The sequence below is a fragment of the Manis javanica genome, chromosome 4 (genome assembly GCF_040802235.1).
Source record: "Manis javanica isolate MJ-LG chromosome 4, MJ_LKY, whole genome shotgun sequence".
Taxonomy (NCBI): Eukaryota; Metazoa; Chordata; class Mammalia; order Pholidota; family Manidae; genus Manis; species Manis javanica.
Genome location: NC_133159.1, coordinates 53,432,034 through 53,459,075, shown reverse-complemented (window position 1 = coordinate 53,459,075; position 27,042 = coordinate 53,432,034). Strand labels below are relative to the sequence as shown.

Sequence of the window (27,042 nt, the reverse complement as noted above, 5' to 3'; positions counted from 1 at the left end):
AAGAGGTGTATCCTGGATCACAAAATTAAAATTTTAAAAATTAAAGTCACTGGTCTAGACCCATTCATAATACAATAGCCAGAATAGCTGAATGCACTCATCAAACTTAGAGGACAATTGGAAAATTCCCACATCATTTTCAGCACCAGACATTACTAGGCATGAGCAGAAAAGAGAAATCCAGAGTACTTTAGAGGGTGGTTTTCCGACACAGGACCAGGTGAAGAGCTTGAAATTAGTCTCTAAATTAAATTGCCATCATATAGGCTTTACACTTTTCAAACCACTCTCCCAAACTTGATCTTATGTGAGTCTCTTGCCCATCCTTCGTAGCAGTCAAGGGAGGAAGGTGGCAGTATCTAAGACAGGTTTCAGTGATCCACCCAGTTTACGTCAGGGGCCCAGCCAGCATGTGAGAGGAAGGATCTAGACCTGCAGCCCCAGGGAGTGAGTTGGCAAGAGTGAAAGCCATGTGTGGGACCCAGCCAAGTAAACTGGGGTTCAGGGCAGAACTCCCAGTTCCAGGAAAGAGAATGGAAAGGATGAACAGGAACTGGGGCAGAGGCCTGGATATTAAACAAGGTATGCTAGGTCCATCTCCAGCACGTCTGATTCCAAGCTCACACCTGCAGAATTTCCAGAACGCCATGACTGGTTTTGAAGAAGAAGCAGAAGAATATCACATGGATAAGGGACCAGATGAAAAGGTTATCAACCATTTACAGAGACATGAAGAGACAGTGAGGAATGACAAATTAATTGATCAGACTGGCAGGAATAGGGTTACCAGATAAAATACAGGCTGCCTACTGAAATTTGGATTTCAGATAAACAATGAATACATTTTAGTATAAGTATGTCCCATTTGGGGGACATATTTATATCAAAAAGTGTTGTTTATCTGAATTCTAAATTTAACTGGGCACTCTGCATTTCTGTTTACTAAATCTAGCAACCCTGCCTTGGCAGAGCAAGATCACAAAGGGTCTTAAGTGTTATGCTTGGCAGATAATCAGTGCCATGAAAGTTTTTAAGCAGGGGAATAATATAATCAGTCTTGCACTTTAGAATCATTGTAGTAGTCCTTTGGAGACCAAAACAGAGTTCAGAAAGACCGGAACTAAGAGACCAGCCAGCTATTTAAATAGCCCAGACTGGATGGGACTTGAATAACTTCGCTCACTCCTTAATTCTGTCTAATGCTAGTGAGATTCCCAGGTTTGCTTGGGCTCTAGAGACCAAACTATTCTATCAAGAGTTGCTCTTTGTTTCATTTGCCATGCCCAAGCCCTGTGTCAATTAAACACTTTTCGAAGGAGATATAAAGATATGTGTATACATCCATCTCCCATAGTAAGCTCAATGTCTTGTTCATCATTGCATCCCGGTAGGCAATCAATAAACAGTTGTATGAGTTCCTTAAGGTCAAGTCTGTATTTTCATTATCTTTGTTTCTTTAGTACCTGACCCAGGGCTGAGAATAAGTTTCTCAGAAAATAGTTCTATATTAAAGTGGCCTAATTAATTAACAACCAGAAGGGCTTCCTATTAACTATATTTCTCCAACATTATTTCAAAGGTAAAGCTTGGCACATTTTTCACATAAATGCAAATGCCTCATATGGACCAGAAAACTGTTTTCAAAAGCTACAGAATTATACTGATTAGGTGGAGCTTTAAAGGTAATCTTCCTCATATGTGAAAATGTGAGGTTTTTCTGTTCTTGTTTTATGGCATTTTCTTAACTGCTTCCATAAGCTTTGTCATTGCCTTGTATTAATAAATCTGGATCTGAATTAAATACTTCTCAGGTAGATCATCATAAAGTGGAACAAACCAAGTGTTTGTCTTCAGCCTACCAGTTATTAGTAGTATACTTCTGTATGCACTTTTCCAGGGCTGAAGGGTGAACTTCTTTAAGGCAAGACTTATTCTTATTTATCTTCATACTCATGGAACTTACACTAATGGGTTCATTAAATTTCAAGAGCATGAAGCCAAAAGGGAAAGAATAATTGTAGGAAGAGCACAGGGTAAATAAAAATACAAATTACTACAGCCACTTACAATTGAAAATTATGTTCCAAGTATCATGCTAGGTGCTTTACACATAGTTTATTAAATTTTTATTGAATTTCAAACCTAAAAACTCCTCTTTGAGCTAGGTGATATTATGCTCATTTTGTGAGTAAAGAAACAGAATCAGAATTTACAAGTAACACAGCTAGTAGATTGGCAGAATTGAGATTAGGACCTGATTCCAAAGTCCATGTGCTCACACATCAGAAATTGCCACTTTTAAGTGTGTTTTGGAGAGCTAGAAGAACATTGTTGGAGTGTCTGTAGGAACCTTTAAATCAGTAACTATATGGTACCCCAGAGGGCTAAAGTTTGATCTTCTTTGTAATGATGTGTGAGAGCACATGTGTGGAAGACAAGAGACATGGAAGTATTCCCATATTTTTTGAGCTATGTTCCTTTTTTCTTCAGTATTGAACTTAAGGGAACACATGACTTTACTTGCATATTTTCAACTTTTAGATTAAATTTACATGTAATTAAATTAAATCTATATATTAAATTACATATAGTTATATTTACATATGATTAGGCCTCACCTCCACCTTCCTGGAAGGTGATACTGTTATATTTTAAATTATTACTGCACTGTTATTATCTGGGATGAACATGGACTTAGATGTTATGATCAATAGTACCAACTTCATCTGCCCCATCCAAAGGAATAGGTGGCCTTCATGTTCAGATATACAATGGAACCTCATGGGTCTGGATGTGTATGAACCCACCTGTGACAATCCAGACCCCTCCTCTGATCTGTAAATATGGTGACATATATGTTATTCTCTAATCTTTTAAAGTTGCAAATGTGCAATTTCTGCCCAGATGCTGACATCTTTTCAGCGGTCCTATTCAGCCTCTTCAACTGCCAAACTCCTCACCGGGTTCCAGGAAGAATCAGAGTCTCATTAAGAATGCTGCCTCTGATCACCACCATCCAAAAGACAAACAACAACAAATGTTGGCAAGGTTGCGGAGAAAGGGGAACCCTCCTACACTGCTGGTGGGAATGCAAATTTGTTAAACTATTGTGGAAAGCAGTATGGAGGTTCCTCAAAAAGCTCAAAATAGAGATACCATTTGACCCAGGAATTCCACTTCTAGGAATTTACCCTAAGAATGCAGCACTCCAGTTTGAAAAAGACAGGTGCACCCCTATGTTTATCACAGCACTATTTACAATAGCCAAGAAATGGAAGCAACCTAAGTGTCCATCAGTAGATGAATGGATAAAGAAGATGTTGTACATATACACAATGGAATATTATTCAGCCATAAGAAAAAAACAGATCCTACCATTTGCAACAACATGGATGGAGCTAGAGGGTATTTTGCTCAGTGAAATAAGCCAGGCAGAGAAAGACAAGTATCAAATGATTTCACTCATATGTGGAGTATAAGAACAAAGGAAAACTGAAGGAACAAAACAGCAGCAGAATCACAGAACCCAAGAATGGACTAACGGTTACCAAAGGGAAAGGGACTGGGGAGGATGGGTGGGAAGGGAGGGATAAGGGCGGGGAAAAAGAAAGGGGGCATTACGATTAGCATGTATAATGTGGTGGGGGGGCATAGGGAGGGCTTGCAACACAGAGAAGGCAAGTAGTGAGTCTACAGCATCTTACTACACTGATGGACAGTGACTGTAATGGGGTTTGTGGGGGGGGGCTTGGTGAAGGGGCAAGTCTAGTAACCATAATGTTCTTCATGTAATCGTAGATTAATGATAATAAAATGAATTTTTAAAAAAAGAATGCTGCCTCTGATAATTTGATTCCAGGCTGAGCAGGGTTAAATTATAGCTTAAAACCACCAATCTTTTGGAGTCTATGAAAGCAAAAGTCAAAGAGCAAGTGTTGGCATAACTAATTACATGTATTAAAAGGAACTTGAAGCAGAGGAACTAAACATGTAAAAAGTGGGGAGAAAGTACTTGGCTAAAAAAATTGAGAAAGCAAATTATGTTTTGCTTGGCTCTGTAAATCAGAAGCCCACCAAAAATGGTTTGCAAAGGTGTAAGAATCAAAAAGCATCTCCAGTGTTCTGTCTTCACCAGAAACATGGAAGGAATTGCCTAGTGATATGGTCAGGGTGGAATTACAGAAAAAATCCTCAGCAGACCTTCATTTGCTTATCCATTGCTAGGCAGGGTGCTGAACATGAGAGATATAATATGAATATGGCATGACCCTGGCCTTCAAAGCTTACCCTCTAGTTCAGGGAGATACATTAATTGTATCTAGTATCAGGGAGATACATAATTCTGTGTATGGATGGGTGGAAGCACCATGAAATAAACATAAAAAGTACACTGGTAGGTGCACAAAGGGGAAGTGGTTAACTCTGTGATTCTAATAAAAACAATAACAATCATGTAGGGTTGTTAAGTGAGATGACAAATTCTCCCAGGGAAAGATGAAGTGTCATCTGAATTAACACATAGATTTGAGTTAAAACACAAGGAAGGGGGTTTTGATGAAACAATGAGTTCACACAAGTCCTTAGACTGATCGGCCACGCTACCACAGCCGCACACCAGTCCTAAGAAGTGAATGATCTGGTAAGTGTTCTCCATCTTTAATTTCTAGGATATCAATTTTACACAGCAGAATTACTAAGCAACTCTCCCTTCCGTGCCCATCCCCCACTCTCCATCTCCACCCCTCTAACAGTGGTATCAGGTGCGCAGGGCTCAGTCAGAACTCCACTCTAATTTAAATGTGTGACCTGGAACAACTCCCACCACTACTCAGGGCCTCGGTTTCTTCGCCTGTCAGGTGAGGAACCGCAGTAGATTCTGAAGTCTATTTCTGCTCAGAATTATGAAACAAGAGACAAGAAACCTTAGAGGAAACTCAGGAGAAACAAAAGTGAAAGTGCCCAAAGGAAATACAGTAGTAAACAAAAGCACAGAATTTTGTATCTCACTGAAAAACGTGACCGAATTCCCAAATACTTTTTTTTCCCCCCAGCAACCGTGAACATGAGACTTGGGCAAGAATGAAACGTCTGTCATGCCCTCTGAATGTGAATAAGATCAGTGCAACACGAAGTCACCGTGCTTCATGCAACTGTCTTAACAATGCTCCCTGACCCTGAACAACCATTTATTAGAAATTCTTCCAAAATAAATCAATCCGTTATGAACGGTCTATCCCCACATAACAAACCCCCACTGACCACCACAGAAGGCTGTGTCCCGTTTCGGGAAGAAAAAAAGGCTGCAAGCGTTAAGGATTCGAACCAGTATTTGCTTCTGCCTGGCATTGCCACGCGGCTGTCATAAACTATTTTAAAACTTAGGAAATACGGTAGCCTTTAAACTTTATTATGTCCTCCCTATGGTACCGAGACTTCTCTAAACTTAACCCAGAACCGTACACCGGCCCGTCAGCGCGAGCTTCTAGGGTGGACCAGCAAGTGGACCAAGTTGACAGCCTCGCGCAGTGTTTGCTCTGGGTCTGGGACAGGAACAGGCGACTGCCACGGCCAGAGGGTGCCATCTCATCACTGGGCGTCGTAGGTGGAAGGATGCTCCCAGGCCACCGCAGGAGCCTCCCTTCTTGGAGCAGAGGTGGTTAGGGCGCGAGCGCGAGCGCGCACACACACAAACACACACACACGCAGGCACGCACGCATATCCTTCCCTTGGAGTTGTGTCTCGTCTCCCTTTTGTTTTTCTCCCTTCCCGGTCATGAGACCCGGAAGTTTTTTTTTTTTTTAAACCTGTCTCCCTTTTCCAACCCCCCTCCCCATCTATCACATGGCAGAGATAGAATAAAAACAGAAAAATGGCGACGGTCACGTTGTGGCGAGCCTTGCTGCGTCATTAGATAATCCTCATGCAAATAGCGGGAAGAACAAAGGAAAGGGGGGCTCAGGACCCCCGGGGGCGCAGGTGGGTGTGGGGGCGACGGGCCGGGCGCGGGGGCTGCTGGGCGCGCGCGGGGCCGGGCGCCTGCGGGAGGCGAGCGGCCGCACGGGGCTCCGTGCCGCCGAGTGTCTGCACCCGTGTGCGCGCCCGTGCGCCGCCGCCGCCGAGCGCCGGCCGCTGCGCTGCAGACACGGCCTGGCGGCACGCCGGAGCCCACCCGAGGCGAGGGAAGCCGCGCCGGGGAAGAGAGGCGTTCCGGCGAGGCTGGCCACAGCGCGCGCGCACACGCACACGCAGCCGCGGGGCTCGGCCGGCTCAGCGCCCGCGCGGGGGGGCGGACCGAGGGCGGGCCGGGCGGCGGCGGCGGCGGCGGCGGGGATGAGGGCGCGCGGCTGCCCGGCGCTGGGCGCCTGCCTCCGGCACCCGAGGGGGACCGCACGCAGCTCGCCACCTCCGGGTAGGCAGCGGGGCGCAGGGGCGGCGGCGTGTGGCGGGCCTGGAGCTCCGCACTCCCGCACGGACTTCGAGCGTGTTGCCCGGCTGGGTTTGCTGTTGGGGTGCGGGGGAGGGGGGGGGTTTTCCTGCGGGGTGGTGGGGAGCGACCTCGCCCAGAGGAATTGCCGCGGCTTCCCTTTGGCCCTCGCTCGGTGTGCGGGAGGGCGCGGGTAGACCCCCGGCGGCCCGCTCCGACCCCCTGGAGGGGAAACGGCGCGGAGGGGCGGGGCCGAGTGTGTGTGTAAATGTTGCGCACTCGCTTTTCTCCCACCCCCGCCTTCTTCCAGTGTGCTGGCGTGGGTCCCTCACCGTCCGGCGGGGACTGTAAATAGAGCCTAGATGTTGTTTACATGAAGGATCCGGCGGGAGGAGTCTGCGAGGAGGAGGCGGAGGAGGAGGGAGGAGAGAGGAAGACCGGAGTCCCCGCGGCGGCGGCGGCGGTCCGGGGTGAGGATGAGCCCCTTGCGGCGTCCGGCCACGGGCGCTACCGCGAGGCCGGGGCGCTGTACCCTGGGGTAGGAAGGAGAAGGGGCGCGGGTCGGGGAGAGGGGGTTTGTCAGGGTGGCGTTCGGAGCTTGCAACCTGCCACGCAGATTCTCCCGGCTGGAGGGGAGGGGGTATGCAGGGAAGGCGGGGAAGCCTCGATTTCTGCACGTTCGTTCTTCATCCCCGGGCTTTTCCCGCTTCTCTCCGGGTTCACCTGTACATTTCTGACAATCAGCTTGCAGTTTTTTATGTGGCATTGGAGGCTGTTTCTTTTGTTAGAAACATTATGGGGCTGGGGAAGGGAGTGGGGGGCGGGGGGAGTCCGTTGCTGTAATTTACGCCGGTCGGGTCGGTTTTCGGGAACGGGGAGGGACTTGGCGGTACCGCCTGCTCCTGGCCGCAGCTGACCCCAGGGCTTCTCCCAGCCTTCCCGGGCCAAGAAAATCTTTTTCATCACTCAACTATCCGCATGCCAGCTGCCACCTTCTTGGAAAAGGACCACACCTGTGCTTGCTCCCGCTTCGGAGGAGAGGGAAGCTGAGAAACCAGGCAGTCTTATGTGTTCCCCAGAGCTCTTAGCTAATCCCATCCCAGAATTGGCCAGAAAGTGCTTCTTTCACCTGCTGGTAGCGCAGGGCACATCCATGCGCCCACCGCGGCAAGTTGTGGTCTACGTATGTATTGAGATTTTCTCTTCTGGAATTTTTCCCTTCTCTCTCGATTTGCACTCCACCAGCCAGCAACTAACTGCTTGGTTTAAACTGATAGAGCGGTGACCTCCTTAGGTCCAGTACCCGTTATTTATCCCCCTCTGGGTCTTCTAATGGAATCGTCTTCTCTCCCCTCACAGTCCTTTCATTCTTGCCGTAAGAGCTGAGCCTAGACCAGGCCTGAGCAGCCAGACTTTGGCTTTCTTTGCGGGGCCCCACCCTGGCCCTTGGTTCTCCAGAGCCAAACACGCCTCTTGCAGAAGGCACACCCAGCCCCAAATCTAACCATTCCAAAAGGGAGGAGAAAACAGTGGAAGAGAAAGGACCCAAGGGTCTCCTTTCTGTCCTGAATATCCCCTACAGCATTTTGCCTTTTCAAGCCTTCTAGATGTATAATCCTTTTATTCTTCGTACCAGCTCCATCTCCCACTCTCTTTCCTCCTGGTCCTATGATAGATATTTGGGGAGGTGCGGGTGAGGGTGGTGGAGGTTGTCACCCATCTTCCCTAGGGCGAGGCATTTTCCTTCTCTTTTAAATTTTGAGATGCTTAACAAGTAAAACATGTAAATGTGTTTGAATGCCTATTTGAACTTTTTTTCCTGCTGGGTAATGAATAACGAACTCAAAATACAGGGATGGGAAAGAGCTGAGAAGTGAATGTTCCCCCCTGATTCCCCCATGTGAGCACCCCTGGAGCTGCTGGAGAAGACCCTTCTGTAAAAGCCAGCAGTCTCCCTTCCATGACATCACTACCTAAGCTTTTCCAACTTTATCTTCAGAACAGGAAGAAGGCTCAAAATAGAACTATCTTAGGAATCCAGCTCTTTTAGAAGATCAACTTTTAAATCAGCCACAGGAGGAGCACTGAACTTTGACATAGGGAGAGGAAGCTGTAGTATTTGTAATTGGTTTCCTTTGGGGAAGGGTGGAGGGATGCTTTCCACGTATATTCAGAAAGTTTTTTTCTCAAGATAACTCGGTTACCTGGACCGATGAATGATTAATAGGATGGTACGATTTGTTTATTCAATTATTCATATGTTTCGGTATGTCAACAATAACAAGCACTTTTCAGAATGAATTAAAGAAGGGCTCCTGGGATGTGCTTTGGAGAGTCAGCTAGAGACAGAGGCGGCTGTGGTGGAGAGGCTAAGAGGGAGCACTTAGCCGAGGTGAAGAAGCTGAGGATGCAGTGACAGCTGCTGTGAATATGAATATGGGAGAACATAGGCTCACTGTAAACACTGACTAAATTTTGCAGGGTAACTGATATCCTGGGCTAAGCAGAATGAGCCAGCTTTACCACCTTTCTTTGGAAATTAACTTCATATCTTTGAATCTCAGTGTTTCCATTCTTTCCTTCCATCTTTTAGCTCAGATGTACCTTTCTGTCTGACCTAAAAGAAGTTGTTCAGTTTTGGGGAAGGGCTGCTTAATAAATGATCATCACTGAAGTATTGACAATTTAAGGATTCCTAATAAGGCGAAATATATAATTTGAGCATCTGGTGGGTGCTTTAGAAGGACTTCCTGGTTGAAGGGGTAACATCTTTTAATCTGGTTCAAGTTTAAAAGAATCCAGATGACAAACAGGATTGTCTGTACCTACATTAATGTGGTAGCCAACTAGTCACAAGTGGATATTCAGCACCTGAAATTGGCTACAATGATGAGCTAAATTGTAAATTTTATATAATTCTTAAAATTGATAATTTAGTTATTGGAAAACAGTATGTTTGGAAACAACAAGTATATGCATCTACTATTTAAACTGTATATTTTATGAAACATAGATGAAAGTTTCTGATAAAATTTAGCTGTAAGTATAAAATATGCTCTAGATTTCAGAGACTTGATACAAAAAAATGATGAATAATTTTTATATTGCTTACTTGTTCAAGCAATAAGTATTTTGGATGTATGGATATATGAGTTAAGTATATTGTTAATGTTGGTATCATGTATTTAAAAATTTTTAAAAACATGGCTACTGCAATATTTAAAATTACACTTGTGGCTTGCATTTTACTTCTATCAAACAGTGCTGGCCTATAATCACTCCTTTTAGTCCATGAATTAATTTCTTAAGAAGTAAATAAATGAAATACAGTTACTTCATGCTGATCAACTATCAGCTTTCCTCTGCTGTTCACAATATGGAGATTTGGGGACCCCCAGAATTACTAGTACAGTATGTGAGACCGAATAGTGACTGTTTCACAGATTTCTATGCAGGAGGTGTGCCCAGTTCAGGAAGATCAATTAAAAATGCAGAATACTGGGAAGGCTAGTAGGGGTGTCATGGGGAAATTTTTGGCACCCAAACATCTGAGTACAACTGGTTTTGTAAAAGGCTCCTGAGCATTTCAAGAAATGTCAGAGAGAGTAAGTAGTGTGTGGCCCAGCAACAATTGTGACACCTGGTGGCATCTTGGTAATTCCTCTCAGCTCACCTTTATTTTCTCTTCCTCTTTCATTTACTTTCTCCGCACACCCCCATCATAGTTCCATTGGTGGTAATTAGGCCCACAAGGTTGCTGACCCCTTTCCTCCAAACAAAAAAAGTATAGTGCTGCTCTGAATATAGACAGCACTCCCTGTCATTGGGGTTTGGTTTTGTTTAATGAGATTCGGTAATATCACCCTAAGGGACTTAGGGGCCATTTAGTACTGTCCTATCTCCTCATTTTATAAATGACAAACTGTCAAGTACCTTGCCTAAGACCATACAGACAGAGGCTGGAATTAAACGTACACTTTTGTTAGTAACTTACGTAGAGAATCCCTGGGAAATGAGTTTGGTTCATCAAATTCATTAATCAAGTATTTGTTGAGCTTACACTTTGTGGGAAGGACTGTGATTAGTGTTGTGAAGAGACATGCAGAAAACAATCTTTCTAACTTAGAAACAATATTACTTTTGATCTGAGAAGCTAAAAGGTAAATCGTGCCAAATTAAATTACAGTATAAGATACAGCACTTACAAGTACAGTACCAATGTAACATATGTTGCAACTAGAAATGTGTTTATTTTGAAAAAGTAGGAATAGAAGTTCTGAGATCACTGGACTCTGCAGAAAAAAGAAGTGTGTTGTGTTTCTGAAACAGCCCAAGGCTCTAGAATTGGAGGTCAGTGCAAGGCTTTGGTATTGCACCCGTTAGCTGTCCATCAAGGGAATTAAAGAATCTAAGACCCAGCATTTTAAAATGGCAGTGCTGCAGTAATGAGGAAATCATACATTAATTGGAGACAGTCAGGAGTTTTAAAGATGCCTAGCCAGGGGTGGCTCATTTGATTACAGGCATACCTCACTTGATGGTGGTCTGCAGATAATGCATTTTTAACAATTGAAGGTTTGTGGAGAAAAAAAAATTGTGTCAAACTTCATTCAAACTGCATCTAACTGTGTGGCAAATTTCATTGATGTCTTATTTTAAGAAATTGCCACAGCCACTCTAACCTTCAGCAACCACCACCCTGATCTGTCAGCAGCCAGAATGGGGGCAAGACCCTCCACCAGCAAAAGCATTAGGACTCATTGAAAACTCAGATGGGGGTTAGCATTTCTTGGCAATGAAGTATTTTTTAATTAAAGTGTGTTCATTGTTTTTAGACATAATGCTGTTGCACACTAAAGAGGCTACACAATTAAGAGAGCATGGTGTAAATATAACTTTTATGTACACTGGGAAACCAAAAAATTCGTTTCACTCAGTTGATTGCAATACTCACTTTATTGCAATACTTGCTTTACTGCAGTGGCTTGGAACCGAACCCACAATATTTCCAAGGTATGCCTGTAGTTATTTTTAAAGGATTTAATACAGAGGTGAAATCAGTAAAACTGACTTCTGAGCAGAGTATCAAATCCAAAATCTGAGGAGAAAAAATAGAATCTAGAGCAAAATTAGAAAGCAAAATAACTGTGGGATAGACAGTTGGACTAAAAGTATGCATGCAAGAATGCATGTGTGAGGAGGAAAGGCCCACATAATAGCATTTATGGGCTGGTCCATTTATTTGTGAACTTCTAGTCTCCTGGAGCCTTTTTGGGCTAAAATCCCAGTCAGCAGGAGTGAGACAGCTCCTTCCTTTGTCTCTTTACCTTATTTATATACACACCTCTGTTGTAGGCTTTTATCTCCAGGTGGACCTGCTAAGGTTTTGTAGTATAAGACTATTTGGAGGCCAGTGCTCAAAGTAGATAAAATAATGATACCCCTTTATAATTACTCCCCCTTACTGCTTCTCTGTGAGAATCAGGGTAGATTTGGCCCCGAGCAGTGGTCCTTGGTTTTTTCTTACCTTCATAACCAATTTCTTTTCTCCTTAAAAAAAAACTGTAGCCCTTCACTCGAGTTTTCCAACTGATCTTTGGCATAGGTTAGTTTTTAAACACTCTTAATATAGTACATCTTTGCCATAAAATGCAAGCATACATTCTGTGTACTTCTGACAAAGCAGGAGTTGACATTTTGAGCATCTTTGTTGGCAGTATATTTTTATAACATCACAGGTTGGTCAAATTTGTACATTTTATAATGTCACTCGGCTAGATTATGGTTTCCTAGTTGGAAAAAACATCACTTTAGTGAAAGACTGGTTGATTTAAATTAACTTAGTTTAAAAGTGCTTTCAAATATTGCTAGCCACTTGTTTTGTGGTACCGCTAATTAACTATTCAGTATATAGTCAAATACTTAAAGTTTTGAAATTCACTGTATTTTCATTTTCAGTGCATAGGTAAGAAGGCTGTGGCAAATTCTGTATCATGTGCTTTCGTATTCCAAAAGATTTAAAAGCAGGTTGTTAAGTATACCAGATAATTTTCTAGTTAATTTCTAGTATTTCTATTTTAAATTCCTCTAATTTAATTTAATATCTCTAGTTAATTTCTAATACTTGATGTGTGCATCCCAAAGAAATTGTTCTCAGCTGTATCATTTTTGTCACAGAATAACCAAGTTGAAAATCTCCGGAGGAAAGCACTTGGATCACTATTCTTTTTCTTTCTTTTACTATGCAGTAGCATGAGTGCCTGCAGTCACTTGTTTTAAAATTTAAAATTAAAACAATTTGATTTTTATAAGAAAAAAACTCTTGAAAAAGAAATGTTCATGATTTTTTTTCAAATGCACCTTTATGAAGAATAATTTCCAAGAAGAAATAAAACATACTTTTGAAAACATAATCTAATAGTACTTTCAAAGTACAATTCTGAAAGCCCTTCTTCTTCTTACTTGAAACTACTTTAGAAATATTGAGAGAATATTCGTTCAAGTAACTATTCACAAAATAATGATTTTTTGCCCATAATTTAGACAGAAACAAATGAAATGAGAGAAAAATAAGGAAGTAAAGGAAATGTACTTACTGTGCCAAATATGTTTAGTTGTGTAGGTTCTGGTCATGGCTCATAGAGTGAATTTCAGCCCTGTAGTAGTACAGACATGACATTTGTCTTTATGTACTTAATGTTTAGACACTGAGTTGCACTAGTTGTCATCCTCCAGTAAGTATTCATCTTTTCCAAAGCTGACAACTTGTGCCCAGGAAATAATATGTGGTTATCTTTTTACCCTTTTTGATGGATTAGCTATAAAAAATTTTATTCTCAAGTATCACAGTTATCTTTGTTCATGTAATAGATGTTTATAATTTGGGTGAAAATGTTCAACTATTTCCAGGAACCTAAGATTACTGGATTCAACTTTCTATTTTTGAGTCTTCATTGCCCTCTCGTGTTTCAACTGTGTATTACATCCGTGGGCTAAGTCCTCGGCAGGGACTTCCCTAACTTTTTTGCATTTCCAGTGGCTTGTTTCATGGTTCCTCTAATTATTTAAATAGTATATAGTCAGTTAGTTAAAGTTTCAAAATAACCATATTTTTAAATCTGTAGGTAAGAGGGTTGTGACCAATCCTTTGTATGTGCATTTATACTCCATGAGATTTAAAACAAGTTATTAAGTATACCAGATAATTTTCTAGATAATATTTGATGTGTGTGTCATGAAGAAATGGTTAAGAAATATCTTAACTTTCAGGTATTTTGGCACTTTAGAGAATGTTGTTGGTGGATTATTTCATTGGCTATAACTTCTCTGAAGATAAGGCCAGTTTCTTAATACACAAAGTTAATAGTTGGACTAGATTCACTGTACTCTTTTATTTTCTGACTTCTGCTGTAAAGAATTGATCAACCTATCTGACATTTGGAGTGCAGTGCTAATATCTAATTTGCATATGATGAATCTTTGAAACTGAGCAAGTGCCTAATTGAAAACATAATTATTTTTCAAGTATCTGTCAAGTTCCACTCATACAGAAATGATAACTTGAGAATGTATGACTGACATGGAAGAAGCTAGTGAATCATGGTTTTAATCATTGGTATTCTGAAGCCTGAATTCCCATTTCACAATCTTTTTTGTACTTTTTATTGAAGTAAGAGTCATCCCTGAAATGACTTCAGAGTATACCTCAAAGGTACAGGTAATTTTAAAGCAAGTGACTTGTGTATGTTGTTTTTTGGGGGAAGATGTTCTGAAGTTTGTCAGTGATTCTTCTACCACCATAACTGTAGAATTGACATTAACTATAGTGAAAAACACGTAATCCTCATCAGTGTCATCAATTTGAGTACATCCTTGGTACTCAGAGCAAGAACAATAAAATCATTTTTTTGATAATGTGCATTTCTTCTTAAAGCATAAAACCCCCACTGATTTCTGCTTCATGATCTAAGATACTGAAAAAACTAAAATCTTACACAAAAAGTAGATGTTTTCAGAAATCCTTTTTTTTGGGTGAATTGACTATCCAGTTGATGGATTTGAGCCCAGGTTCACCATAACTTAGGGTATGATCTCTTAGGTTTTTATTTTCTATCCTATCTGTAAAATGGGCTAATGATAACCTATTTCTAGAACCCTTTTCTGATGAAATAGTCATTAATTATTCATAATTCATAATGAACCCATGGGTCCTTATGAAAAACAACAAAGCACATAGAAAATTATTTGAATGTTAGGCATATGTGAACTATTATTGCCATGTTTGTTTATGAGCACTTTGAGGACTAGGGCAATGCCTTACTTCATTTCCTGAACATCTAGAAAAGATCTTAGAACATAGTAGTCCCTCAGTAAACATCTATTGCATGAATAATTGACATGAGGCAACGGAGTTAGCAAATCCGTGCATGGAAGAGAGAACACTGTGAAATACAGCTGGAAGGCCTGCTGCGTATATTTGGTGTATGACCAGAGTGAAAGCCTAATCACGTGGCAGTTCACCAGTAGTCTGTGTAAATCATGTGTTCATCTTAAACCCTAATACAGTTCAACTTGGCCTTTCACTATTTCAGCCTCACCACTTGCTGGGCCATGACCCTACTTATTCTTCAGCTTCCCCATACCTCAAACCAGAAGGGGATCTTTAGTTCTTCACTTCATGGGGAGACTTCAGAGGGGGTCATGCAGCCACCCCAAAAGGGTGCCTCCGGCCGACACTGACTGACAGGCTGCCCTGGCTCAGTTATCACAGTGCTGATGCTGTCCGTTCTAAAGGTACAGTACTGTGATAACTGAAGGATGGTGGCCATCTTGCCTTCTACCGAAGAACCCCATCGTGTCCAGGAGGGAAGACGGAAGATGAAAGAGGCCTGTGAAGCGGTGACGGGGACTCACACCCTCTCACCCTGTTCCTGCATTGTACCTCTCCTAGAGCATAGGAATGTCATGCCATGTGTTTGCCCTGCTTTGAAACGTGGGGGTAATGAGTCATTTGTGCGGCATCATGAAAATGTGTGCTGAGTGGACATATATTAAGATCTTTGGAACCTTTTGGATATTACGTAAGTGCTAAGTGTGAATTAGTATTTCTGGAGTGGTATTCAGAGAAATTTTTATCAACAGAAACAGTAACCTGGTTAGAATAGCTTGAACTTGTCAGTATTTGATGTTGGAAATGAAATTCAACTTAACTGGGAGAAAAGAACCTACCTGTTGAACAGTATTGTTATAATTTCATGAATAAAATTACATCTTTGCATTTAAGGAATGGATAGGGACATGTCATGTTTCTTTCAGGACCATAAAAGATACTCAGAATCTAATCAAGTTAGAAAAACATTTGTTGATCACCCATGTTTATTGCTGTTGCCCCCTTTACATGAAAATAAAATGTAAATTTTTTCTATCAAGTACTTAGAGGCCACTCCTGAAATGACATCTAGAACAGATTGATTTTGGGGATATGAAGCTATAAATATCAACCCAACATCAGGTTTGCATGGAAGGCTAGGACATTTCACAGAATACTCATCTTCAGCCTGCATCCCACTCGAGTGCTTTGGGATTTGGGGTGGGTTTTAGAGAACCCAGGGTTTCCAGCACTTCCCTCCCTGAAGACTCCTAAGGAAACTACATGTGGAACAGCAGCGAGTGAGCACCCCTATTAGGTGTTAGATCAGCAGTCTGCTGCAAGGCTCAGGTAATTTCATGTAGTGTAGGCTCAGTGCCTTAAACAGAGGCATCTTCCCTCTTGTCAGTCTCATGTCTCTATCTGGGAATACCCTCTGGTGGAAAGCTGACTGGTGTGGTTACCCAAAGCAGTGACTCATAGGCTTGGGTGAGAAATAACAGCCTGCTGAGGTCAGGACCTGCGCCCCCACAGGGCAAGAAGAGCCAAGGAAGGCAGGCCTGTATGTGCGATCTGATATGCAGAGGCCTTATCCACTAATGAACAACCCGGTCGATGTCTCAGTCTTGACCATCTGTATTATCAAATCCTTCACAGAACGAGGCAGAATGGGAACTGGAAGCAAGTACAGAGGCAAGACTTTGCCTCCTCATTCAGAGATTCAGTTTGCTCATTCCCAGTGCAGTCCTCAGACGTTCCTGGCCTCTCTGGGCCTTTGCTGGTTCACACAATTGTCTTCACTCACTTCCCTCCCCTTCTCCACCTGAAGTGGGACCATTCCCAGAGTGACCCCTTGAGCCTTACCTCCTTGGTCCTGAATTGTTTCCCACACATGGGCTACCTATGGCCCAATGTCTTCACATGCCCTCATGCAATCAGGGTTTCTCTAAATTGCAGGCTAGACTGTTTTTGACTAACTGTAGGGAGAGCTAGTTCTGCCCAGTTGCATATTCCACTACTGGTCCTGAAATTCCTTGGAATTTTCTGCTTCTTAAACAGAAAAAGAATTTCCGACAAACTGTGGAAGAACCTCTTAAGGAAAGTTTTGGGATTGGTGAATTCTCAAGAACTTGAAACACTCCTAAAATTTTAGTGTTTACAGCAGGTGGAAAAAAGTGCTTCAGGGAGGTTGTGCAATTGTTGGCCTTGGTGAGGATTTCACAACCTTCCTTGATCTTCCTGTTTTCCCGTTACTAGTTTTATTTTTAAAAAGTAGGTTTTATACTTAGCAGACCTTGATACCAGGATCCACACCCAAGGGGGATGTGAGTGTGGGGTGTTGCAGAGCTGAGTGTGGGGCATAGTTTGAAATCACCTCTGCATTCCTACATACGGAGCCCTACTGGGTCCCATTTCCTGTCAACAGGAAGGCCTGCAGCTTACCTAGGCCTAGAGGTCCTGGCATCTTTGAGGCAGTTCATAGGTGTAAGGTGTCCCAACAGGTCAAGTGAGAAATGGTGCAGGAGAAATCCGGTGGGATTTTGCCAGTGCTTAGATTAAAACACACACACACACACAGTGTGTGTTTGGTTAGTGTATTCACTGCATTCTTCACTTTACCTGTGAGACTGAAAGAGTGGAATTAAACAGAAAAACCATGTGATCCTGCAATTCCATTACTGGTCAGAGACCCAAATGAAGGGATCCAAGCAGGTATTTGTACACTTGTTTTCACAGCAGCATTACTCACCACAGCCAAAAGGTAAAAGCAGCCAAAGTGTCTAACCGATGGATAAACAGATAAATAAAATGTGTACACATAAAACGGAATATTGTTTAGCCTCAAAAAGCAAGAAAATTTGATGCATTTAAAGCCTCTTAATCTGTGCACTGTTAGTTATCTTTTCAGGGTTTCTAACATAGCATAGTTTTAAAATTTCTTAAAATATAAAGAAAATAAAGCATAATAACAGTACTAAAAGCAGAAAGAGAAAAAGACCTCAACAAGATGTCAGGTGATAGGGCATCTCTTGCTGGCTTTATACCTTTTCTGGTGAAATTGGGCAACTCACTGGACCACTTCAGGCTCCAATTGACTCATTTGCTCACCTCTCTGGAGTTGTAAAGATAAGATTTCATATACGTGTGTATGTATATATGTAGATATTATGCATATATACATATATGTATATAACCATTTTGATGACTAAAGCAACATTTAAATCTGGTATATTATTCTCAAAATATAGAAATACAATGTCTGAAATAGAAGAATAGCATTAGTGTTTTAAAACAAGTCAGAGTTAAAAATCCTCACTAGCCTTGTAACTCATGTATTACAAGCCTCAGGAGCATTCAGAAGGAGCATTCTATAGCTTGCCCGATCATGAAAGACTTTTCCAGTTGTTACTGTATGTTTAAATTTGAAAATAAGGAAAGTGAAAGCAGAGAGACTAGAAATAGCAATAACCACTCAGGGATCACATATTTTATTAGCCATGAGTAAAAAGCATTCATTTGTGCTCCATATCGACTTCATCACAAAACCCTCCTTTGGGTCATGCTTTGGAAATGATATAGATTAGTTGTAGGAACTGTCCCTATTGGATCCCATGCAGTATTCTACCTTGATCACACCACACAAAGTTGGAGCAGAAAGCAAGCTCTTGTCTCTGCCATCCCAATTTCAAATATTTTGCTATGCCTAGTACATTTCTGGCTTCTCTGAACAACCAGCCAGTTGTAAAAGGGCCACGTATTTGTCTATTAAACTGATTTATTTCTCCCAGATAATTGTGTTTTTTTGAGACAACAATCTTGTGTTTCTATGCTTTACAGGATTTTTTCTCCCCTAAGAATTATTTTTTTTTAAACTCTGTGTTCATATTTACAATCTATCCTCATCAAACAGTTCATTCTCACCATTACTTGTTCAGTTAATCTTTTACCACGCAAATTCTTTGTTAAGCATGAGCCAAGAGTAAAGGAGGCACCAAAAAACTTTTTGTTTTTTTTCTTCCATATCCAAAACATGATGATTATGAAGATTCCCAAGGGAAGAGAATTGTGTGTGTACAAGAATGTGTGCCTGGAACATTCTCAGCTAGAGTTCTTTAAGTTGTTTGAAAGGGCTTTGGGTTATAATACATGCCTCTAATGTTACATATGTTAAAACAATACACAAAATTGAAATGGAGTAAAATAAGCTGATTATATCTTTAATCATGTGGACTATCCCTGTACTTTTATTTTCTATGAGACTATGAGGACATGGATAATGGTAAAAGTGGAAAGGTGGAGAACAGCACCAATTTAGTCAGTGGGAAATTTGTTTTCATTCTCTGCTACTATCTTTGTAAATTCCAGACATACTACTTAGACTCCCATTGCTTGTTTTTTATTTTGTTTTGTTTTCACTTTGGAATATCTCTGGACCAGGAGTATCTTAAGAGTCAGTGGGATGGCTGCCTGGAACGCTTAGCTGAGAAGACTTGAGGCCATGCATAAGCTCCACAGAAAAATGCTGTGACCACCTGTCCATGCCTACCTGTGCTAAGTTATCAGTGTCTCCCGTGGGAATCAGACTGAGAGACAGTGGCGCATTTGCTGGCCCCTTTCTAGGTAATACAGCATTTTTAGACAGAGATTTAGATTCTCTGGGAAGACAAAAATCCTTGACGTTATATTGATAATGACTAGGTTTCTCAGAAGCTGTGTCACTGGGAATATAGACATCTTTTTTAATGGGGAGGGCAAAGTGGACTTCTACTTAAGTCTACCAACAAAGTATCATGTTATGTCTAGACATAAATATTCCCCATTTTATTACTTGTTGATTTCTTGGGAAAAGTGCTTATTCACCTACCAGATCTCAATTATTCTAATGTCATTATTATAATTCCATAAAATTTACCATTCTTAAGTGAATATATTTGGGGCACTCCCACATAATTTTTATATATATAGAATTTTGTTTAGGGAATTGGATCAAATAGCTAGAAGAGGCCTTCCTATTTTCCTTTTTTTTTTAATTGGCAGGATTATTTGCTTGAGATGGTAAGTATTTGATGGCTCACATGTCAGCCTAAATCAAATCTTCAGAGTAGAAGAGTTTCCCACATAATTGAAGAACCTAAGGAGGCTCACAGAGGGTCCCCCAGCCACTCAGCTAGTAAGTGGTGGGGCAAGGTTTAGTTCTGTACAGAAAACATAATAAAGTAAGTTAATATAAGTTAATCCAGTTTTTCTCCTGAATGTTGATAAGTAGGTGAGGATTTGCAAAGGAATTTGGCTCAGCATATATAAAAGTGCTTTAAAAATTACACACCACCATACACACTACCTTCCCCCATCCACTCTGGCATTCTGGCACCTTCTCAGCTGTAGTTACCTTTTTAAAGGGAAAAATTGATCTTGGCACTGCTTTATTTTAAAACCCTCTGATGGCTGGCTTCCTTTACTCTTGGATTAAAGACTACTGTCCTTAACATGACCTGTGAGGTGCTAGGCAATCTGGTTCTCACCTACCTCTGTTCCCATCTCTTATACCCAGTTGACTGGCCCATCCTTTGGCCTGGGAGTCTAGCCTTTCTCTATAAGGTGCTTTTCCTTCTGTCTGGGGCACTCTTACCACCCATTTACCCTCGTTATTGGTTACCTTCAGTCTCTGGTTAAATGTCAATTCCTCAGAGACCCCTTTCATGTACCCCCAAATATGTCTAGTCACATGGCACTCTGCTTTTTCTTCAGAACACTTGTCATAATTGAATTACATGGATGACAGGGTATATGTTTGTGCATTTAATGTCTCATTAGATTGTGAGTTCCGTGAGGCCAGGGGCCACGGCTCATCTATTGCTGTGTGCACAGTGCCTGGCCATGTGGCTTGCAGTAGAGATGCCAAGTGGGATCTTTCCTGTTTTCCAGGAATGGGTGAGAAGAGTCCACAGCTAAAAACAAGGTGTCTAAAGTCCCCCCTTTTTGATGGTCAGAGCACAGCAGCTCTGTGGCCAGCATTTTCCTGCAGAACTTTTTCAAAAGGTGTCATTTCAGCAGAACCAACTCAAATTGCCCTCATCTCTCACACCCATGCAAACAGGGCTGGAGGAAAGAGAGGTGTTACTGTGAAGGAGCCTCCTGCAGGGAAGGGGAGAATTCACTTTGGAGATCATCTTTTGCCTGAAAATAGGTGAGCTGCTATCCTAGAAAGAGCTCCCTAGGCCCAGACTGCAAAGGTATGAGAAGGAGTGGGGAGAAAGAGAAGATAAATGCCGAATTTGGCGGAACAAGGATGTAAGGTTCCTTGAACACAGTAGTCTCAAGAGGATCCATAGAATGTGGCCTGAGACTTAAACTTCCCAGCTGTACCCCACAGGAGAGCACCCCCTGTAACCCATGAATGGACCCTGGCAGTACCTCTCAAGAAAGTTAACAGATGTGCCCCTAGGAGGATGTGGATGGTATCCCAGTGGATGAGCCTCTGGCTAGTCCACCAAGGTGAGTGGTTCACATGGGGACCCTCTTCCAAACTTTTTGGAGAAGGAAGCTGGCTTTCATGCAGAGCTTCCTTGAAAGATGTCACTTCTGTAGAACCAACTCAAATTTACTGTGGGTAGTCCTTAAAGGAACTAACCAGAAGAGCTCAGGGAGAAGGGGAGAGGTTGGTGCAAGGAAGAGACCACACCATTCCTCCACCCCAAGCCCCTGGAGCGTCAAGACTTGGCTCAGCTGGAGAGAAGCAGAGCTTTGTATTGGGTATGAGATTAACATCATCGAAATGAAACGCATAGTCATTCAAATTGGTTAGGAGGTTAATTTGAAGTTCTTACTAAAGAAGAAAGAGGAGGAAGTTACACACAGCATAAAATAAAGCCAGAAATAATTTCATTTTTGAAAAAATTCCAGTTTTATTTGTTAAATTTATTCATTAAAATTACTATTAAAAGGATAAAAGGACTATAAACAATCCCTTCAGATAGAAGGCTGCATGTCAATCCCTCACCTGCTGATTGTAACATGCTGGAGTGGAAATATCAATTCATTCCTAGCACTGCAAGTGGCCTGTTGACTCCCACTTCCGTCCTCCCTTTTCCGGAAAGCAGAAGGACATAGAGACAGACGGCAGAATCCAGTGAGGAAATTTTCCCATAGTTCATCTTCTGACACATCTGCCTAAAGGAAACACAGGTAGGTAGGTAGTTTTTCCATGACAGCTGTAGGTTATTCAGTGGTATGAGGCCAAGACACCCACATCTTTGTTCTTTTTTATGACCAATAGATTCACTAAGAATGTCCTAATGTATAACCAGCTGACTTAAAAAGCAGAAAAGCTTTTAGATACATTTTTATGGCAGTCCCACCTAAAAATCCAAATTGTAAGTGACTAACAGGAATCTGCTTACTCGTTATTATCCCCACCAGCACACTATTGAGGATGGGAACCCTAGAGATCATTTGCTCTAGCTTTATCAAACTGTGGGTTTGAAATCAGTTAAATGTGCCTTGCCAGCATTTAAAAACCAAAATAGAAGATATCAGAAGTGCATAGTATGTCATAAGGATACTACTACTTCATGAAACTGCAGTTGCCTGCGTGAGTGTGAGTTTGTATACTGGGGCACAAATGTACTTTTCTTCCCCCCTGGGTTTCAGTTAAGTTCATAAGTGACTGATCTAGAGGTTGATTCTAGATCATCTTACCAAATTGTAAATTTTGGAACTAAATCCCAGAATGCTGAAGACATTTGAGATCACCACGAACAGAGTAGGAACTTGGGTGGGCACCTCAGTGTCCTGGTTAATATATTTCCCCCTCTTTTTTTTTAAGTCTTATTCTCCGAGTTTTATTGTATTGCACTGAAGGAACAGCAGGAAGGCTATAAAATATTCTCTCTCATTCAGTTTTGAAAATTTGTAGGATGTGCAAATTCTTAATGCCTTTTCCACCAGTTTACAATAGAAGTATAAGAACCAATTCCTTAATAAGTAACATCTTACAAGTAAAAATACATTTAGATTAGGTTTAAATGCATTCTTACGGGTAAGTCAGGATGTTTTTATATCATGTTCTCTTAGGCTTAAAGAATTAAAGCAAGTATATTACTCTGATGGAAAATGGGAAATCTCATTCATGCAATATACAAAAATAATATTCAAGTTGAAGGGAAAAAATCTCACTCTTCTTGTTTTTGTAAATGTAGCCATATATAATCTACATGATAGATGAGGAGACCCATGGAGTTTCCTGAAAGTGAGGTAGTTTCAGTTCATCAGAAGCACCTGCAGCTAATTTATAATTAAATGGCATTTTAGCAAAACCAAAATGGACTCTGCAAGTTCCTATAAACAAAAGCTTTCAGTGGACTAAGGACGGTCAATAATTAATACAATCATTCAAGGGATTATAGCTATTCCTTAAGGAGTGCAAGTTCAAACCTGTTAACACCACAGGTAATTGTTTTAAATTTATATGTATTTCCATTTAATTCTTTATCCAAGTCAAATATATGAAAACAGCCTTTCCACAAGCAAAAAATGTGAAAGCATTTAAAAAGTAGAGTCTTTTTTTTTAAAAGTAACTGCTCAGATCCTGTAGGCTACTCTTGGAAACAGGATCTTGCTGGATAGATTCCTTTTCTTTGGTGGCTTTTTGCAGTGCGTCTAGCTGGACTGATTCTTCTGTGTGTTCTAAGAGCTAACCAAAACATATCATGCCATATAGGTAGTGAGAAAAGCTAGAAGATAAGAAGCTAATTTGCACTATCCTCCTTTTGGACAGTGTACTAGGTATCGGCATTCATTATGGTTGTTGGGTCATAAAGTCCTGGTCCACTCACTTACTGGTCTACTCATATACGTCCAAATATATGCCAAGAGGGGCATATTGAGACCCAGTTGTAAGCCACCCTGGTGCACAGAGAAGCATGACAAAGAAGAAAGCGTGGATGAGGTACTCTGGAAGTACAAGAAGATTCAGGGTATACCACTGATCTGTAGGATTCTCATAATCAGTCTTCAGTTCATCAAATGCTATAATGTACCAGATGGTGAAGAAAAGTGCTCACCGCCAGCATGTAGCAGAAGGCCAAGAACTGAACACCATGGCCAAGAAGGAGGAGCAGGGAGCTGCGCTGGTGCCAACAGAGAAAGGCTATTTCCCGTTGTTCTCACTACCCCAGGGAGGAATAACCATAATAGCCAATAATTAGTGGAGTGATTATTAGGTGCCAACCCGTGCATTAAATATGTCATCTTACTCATAGGGAATAGGGTAAGTTGGCTTTGTGTTTATTTTCATGTAAATGTTCATGGTTAAAGAGTGACATATCACTGCTGCAGTACATAGATCAAATACAGAAGTTGTGAGTAAACGTTTAAAATTTTTACAGCAATTTGACAGTAATTTTAGGTCTGTTAGATCAAGTAATAAAAACATTGGCTTGCACTTTGTCTTCAAAATTTTTTCTAGCAGTTTTTATTGCATTTTATAAAAGTATGAGTCCATGACGCTTAGAAGTAAGAACAAACTGGTACTTCACTACAGATAGTTTGAGAGGTACTGGCTCAGATCCAGCAAAGCCAACACCCTCATTCATTTGTGACTCTACGCCTTTCCAAGTGTCAGTGGTCACAACTACCTCGGAAAGGGACAGGTTGCTGGATACAAGACTCCTAATAGCAGAGAAGGGGTTACTCTTATCTAGAGCAAGTGGGGGACTTCCAATTCTGGAACTAGCCCGCCTTGTCTTGGGGGTGGCTAGTGCAAAAGCACTAACCCGAAGAAATATCCCAAAGCTTTCCTTCAGAACTTGGACTGATGGGAATATGAAGTCTGCCTTACCCCTCTGAGAAAGCAGAAACCCCTCCTTCCTTTTAAAGCTGTCTCCACAAGAAAAGGATTCTGTGTTTCCCTAGACACAGAACATTAAATTCTCTTTTCCCAAGACTCCCAGTCAGAGTGGCAGGAGGCAAAGTGACGATGCTAAAGAGGTCTCTGGGAAAATAGGGCTGATAAAAGGGAGCCTATGCATCTCCTGGTCCTGGAGACTCTGTGGAGGGAAGCACACTTCCTAAATCCTTTTGGGCTGGTTTTTGGCTAACTCCTCGGATTGCACGAAGAACTATTTTGAGTGAATCAGTGTGTCGTTGTTTGTATCTTCGGAATTCTGAAGACTGCAGCCAAGGAGTTAGCAAGGCTGAGAGCACCGGGCTAAGCAGTTAATCAGTTGAACGTTTCCTTATGTTTTCCTGGTTTCATCTCCCAACAAGGAACTTTAGGCCATCTCCTAGCAACACATGACTGGAATGTTCTCTCCTGAGGAATACTGCTTGTTTTTTTTTTTTTCATTCTGAGCACACTGAAAATCTGAAAATTCAGATGAATTTGTTTGGACAGTGATAATCATGTAAGCTAATTGTACCTGCTGTATACCCAGTATTTTACATATGTTACTCCTAAGTGTTGCAACAACCCTGGTCAAATTGTGGGGGAAGCTAAGGCTTATAAAAGTTAGGTCACTTACCTGATGTAACTCAGTTCAAGCCCAGTTTCTCCGTTTCTGTATTTCATACAGATTCTTATCAACATCCTTGTACAAATTGGACAATGCAAGAACTCCAAAGTCATGACATTTTCATTGATTTCTTCCTCCCAGCTGAAAAAATATCTGGATTCACTTCCATTTAGTTTTAATTTTGAATACACGTCAGCTATTCAATAATTGAGAAGTGGTATGATGCATTTAACTGTAGGTCCTGCAAGCTCAGAAGTCCTCCATGGTAATAATAGCTAACAATAAGATTTTCTACTGAACCTGTCCATGTGGTAATTTTTACCTGCATTTTTTTGCTTAACACTCTCACAGAAACCACCTCTCCCTTCCTATCTTTATTACTGCATAATTTTTTCATAACACTTTTACATAGTATGTTCACCCCAGCATACTTCAATTTACTGTGTTCATTGCTACCTTTTCCCCACTAGAATGTAAGCCCTGTGAGCACTGTCTTGTCTTTTTAAGTTCAGTGATGTAAGTCCCCAGCAAGTAGAACTAGATCTGGCATATAAGAGGTGCTCACATATTTATTGAGTGAGTGAATGAATGAATAGTCCTTATAGGTAAATATCACTATTATCCCCATTTCACAGATGAGGAAACATCTGAGGTTTGTGGTATTAAATAAGGTGCTTAAATTGGAAGCAGTATTTTTTTTTTACTTTAAAATGAGTTTTTAAATGTTAATGGTACTAATAGCTTCCTTTCTTTACTATGTTGTTGGAATGAAAAATTTAATACAGAAAGAGGTTGGTTTGGCACTTCTGGTACCCTCCTTAGAGTAGATAAACAGTTTGCGTTTGTTAAATATATATTAGGCCTCTCCTCTACAGTAGTGACTGTAGCTAGTATTAAGGTATATAAGATACCTTTCTCTTTTATTGTAGTGCCCTAAAATCTATAAAGCACTGAAGGAAAGGGTTTGTGTAAATGACTTGCTAACCCAAGACTTCTCTTGGAGCAGCCATGGGCCTCGCATGAGCTAGAAGTTCAGAACTGTGAAGGGTCTGAGAGATGTCTAGGCTTGCTCACCTCTCCCCCGAGTGCAGGTGCTGGGACTTGGGCCCTCCTTCACTGGACGGCTGCACTGTCATGGGGTGGCCGCATGTCAGAAAACTGTATTGAGCTGAAGTGCATCCTGAGGTAACTTCTGCCCACTGGTCTGAGTTCTGCTCTCCAGGGAATGACGGAGTGAATGAAATCGTCCTTTCACATAGCAGCCCTTCACATACTGGTTTATTTGTACTCATCCTTGGGTTTCTCTTGTCCCAGGCCCTCAGATACTCCTCACAGGGCATCCTTCCCACCATCTCCCTATCCCGCTTGCCCTCCTTGGCATGCCGTCCAGCTTGTTCGTGTCCAATCTAAATGTGTCATCCAGTGCTCCAGGGGTGGCCCTGGGGTTCATCCGTCAGTCATGCCACCTCGTTGGCTCATTGACACCCCCAAAGTCCTTTAGTGTGAACAATTGTAAAACTCAAATGGGAAGAAAGGACTGCACAGATGGAACCAAGGATTATTGATGATAGGACAAAGCATAGTGGTGTCTGTGGACACTCTGTCCTTCATTTCTCTGACTCCTGCTACATCCATGACAGTTGTGATAAGAACCACCATTTTATTGTACCCAGACTATGTATAAGAGTCTGTGTATACTACCTATTTACCTTCCTAAACAACTACATTCATAGATATT

The 27,042-nt window shown here is 41.6% G+C and overlaps 1 protein-coding gene across 1 annotated transcript in view; it reads left to right on the top strand.

The window, feature by feature from the left end:
• The first annotated feature begins 647 nt into the window (after window positions 1-647).
• LOC140848593 (uncharacterized) overlaps window positions 648-27,042 on the top strand; it is a 35,176-nt gene continuing 8,781 nt past the window's right edge. Inside the window, exons 1-3 of the mRNA XM_073232854.1 lie at window positions 648-740; window positions 5,932-6,410; window positions 6,805-6,895. Of these exons, the coding sequence (XP_073088955.1) occupies window positions 648-740; window positions 5,932-6,410; window positions 6,805-6,895 (663 nt within the window). The remainder of the gene's footprint in view (window positions 741-5,931; window positions 6,411-6,804; window positions 6,896-27,042) is intronic.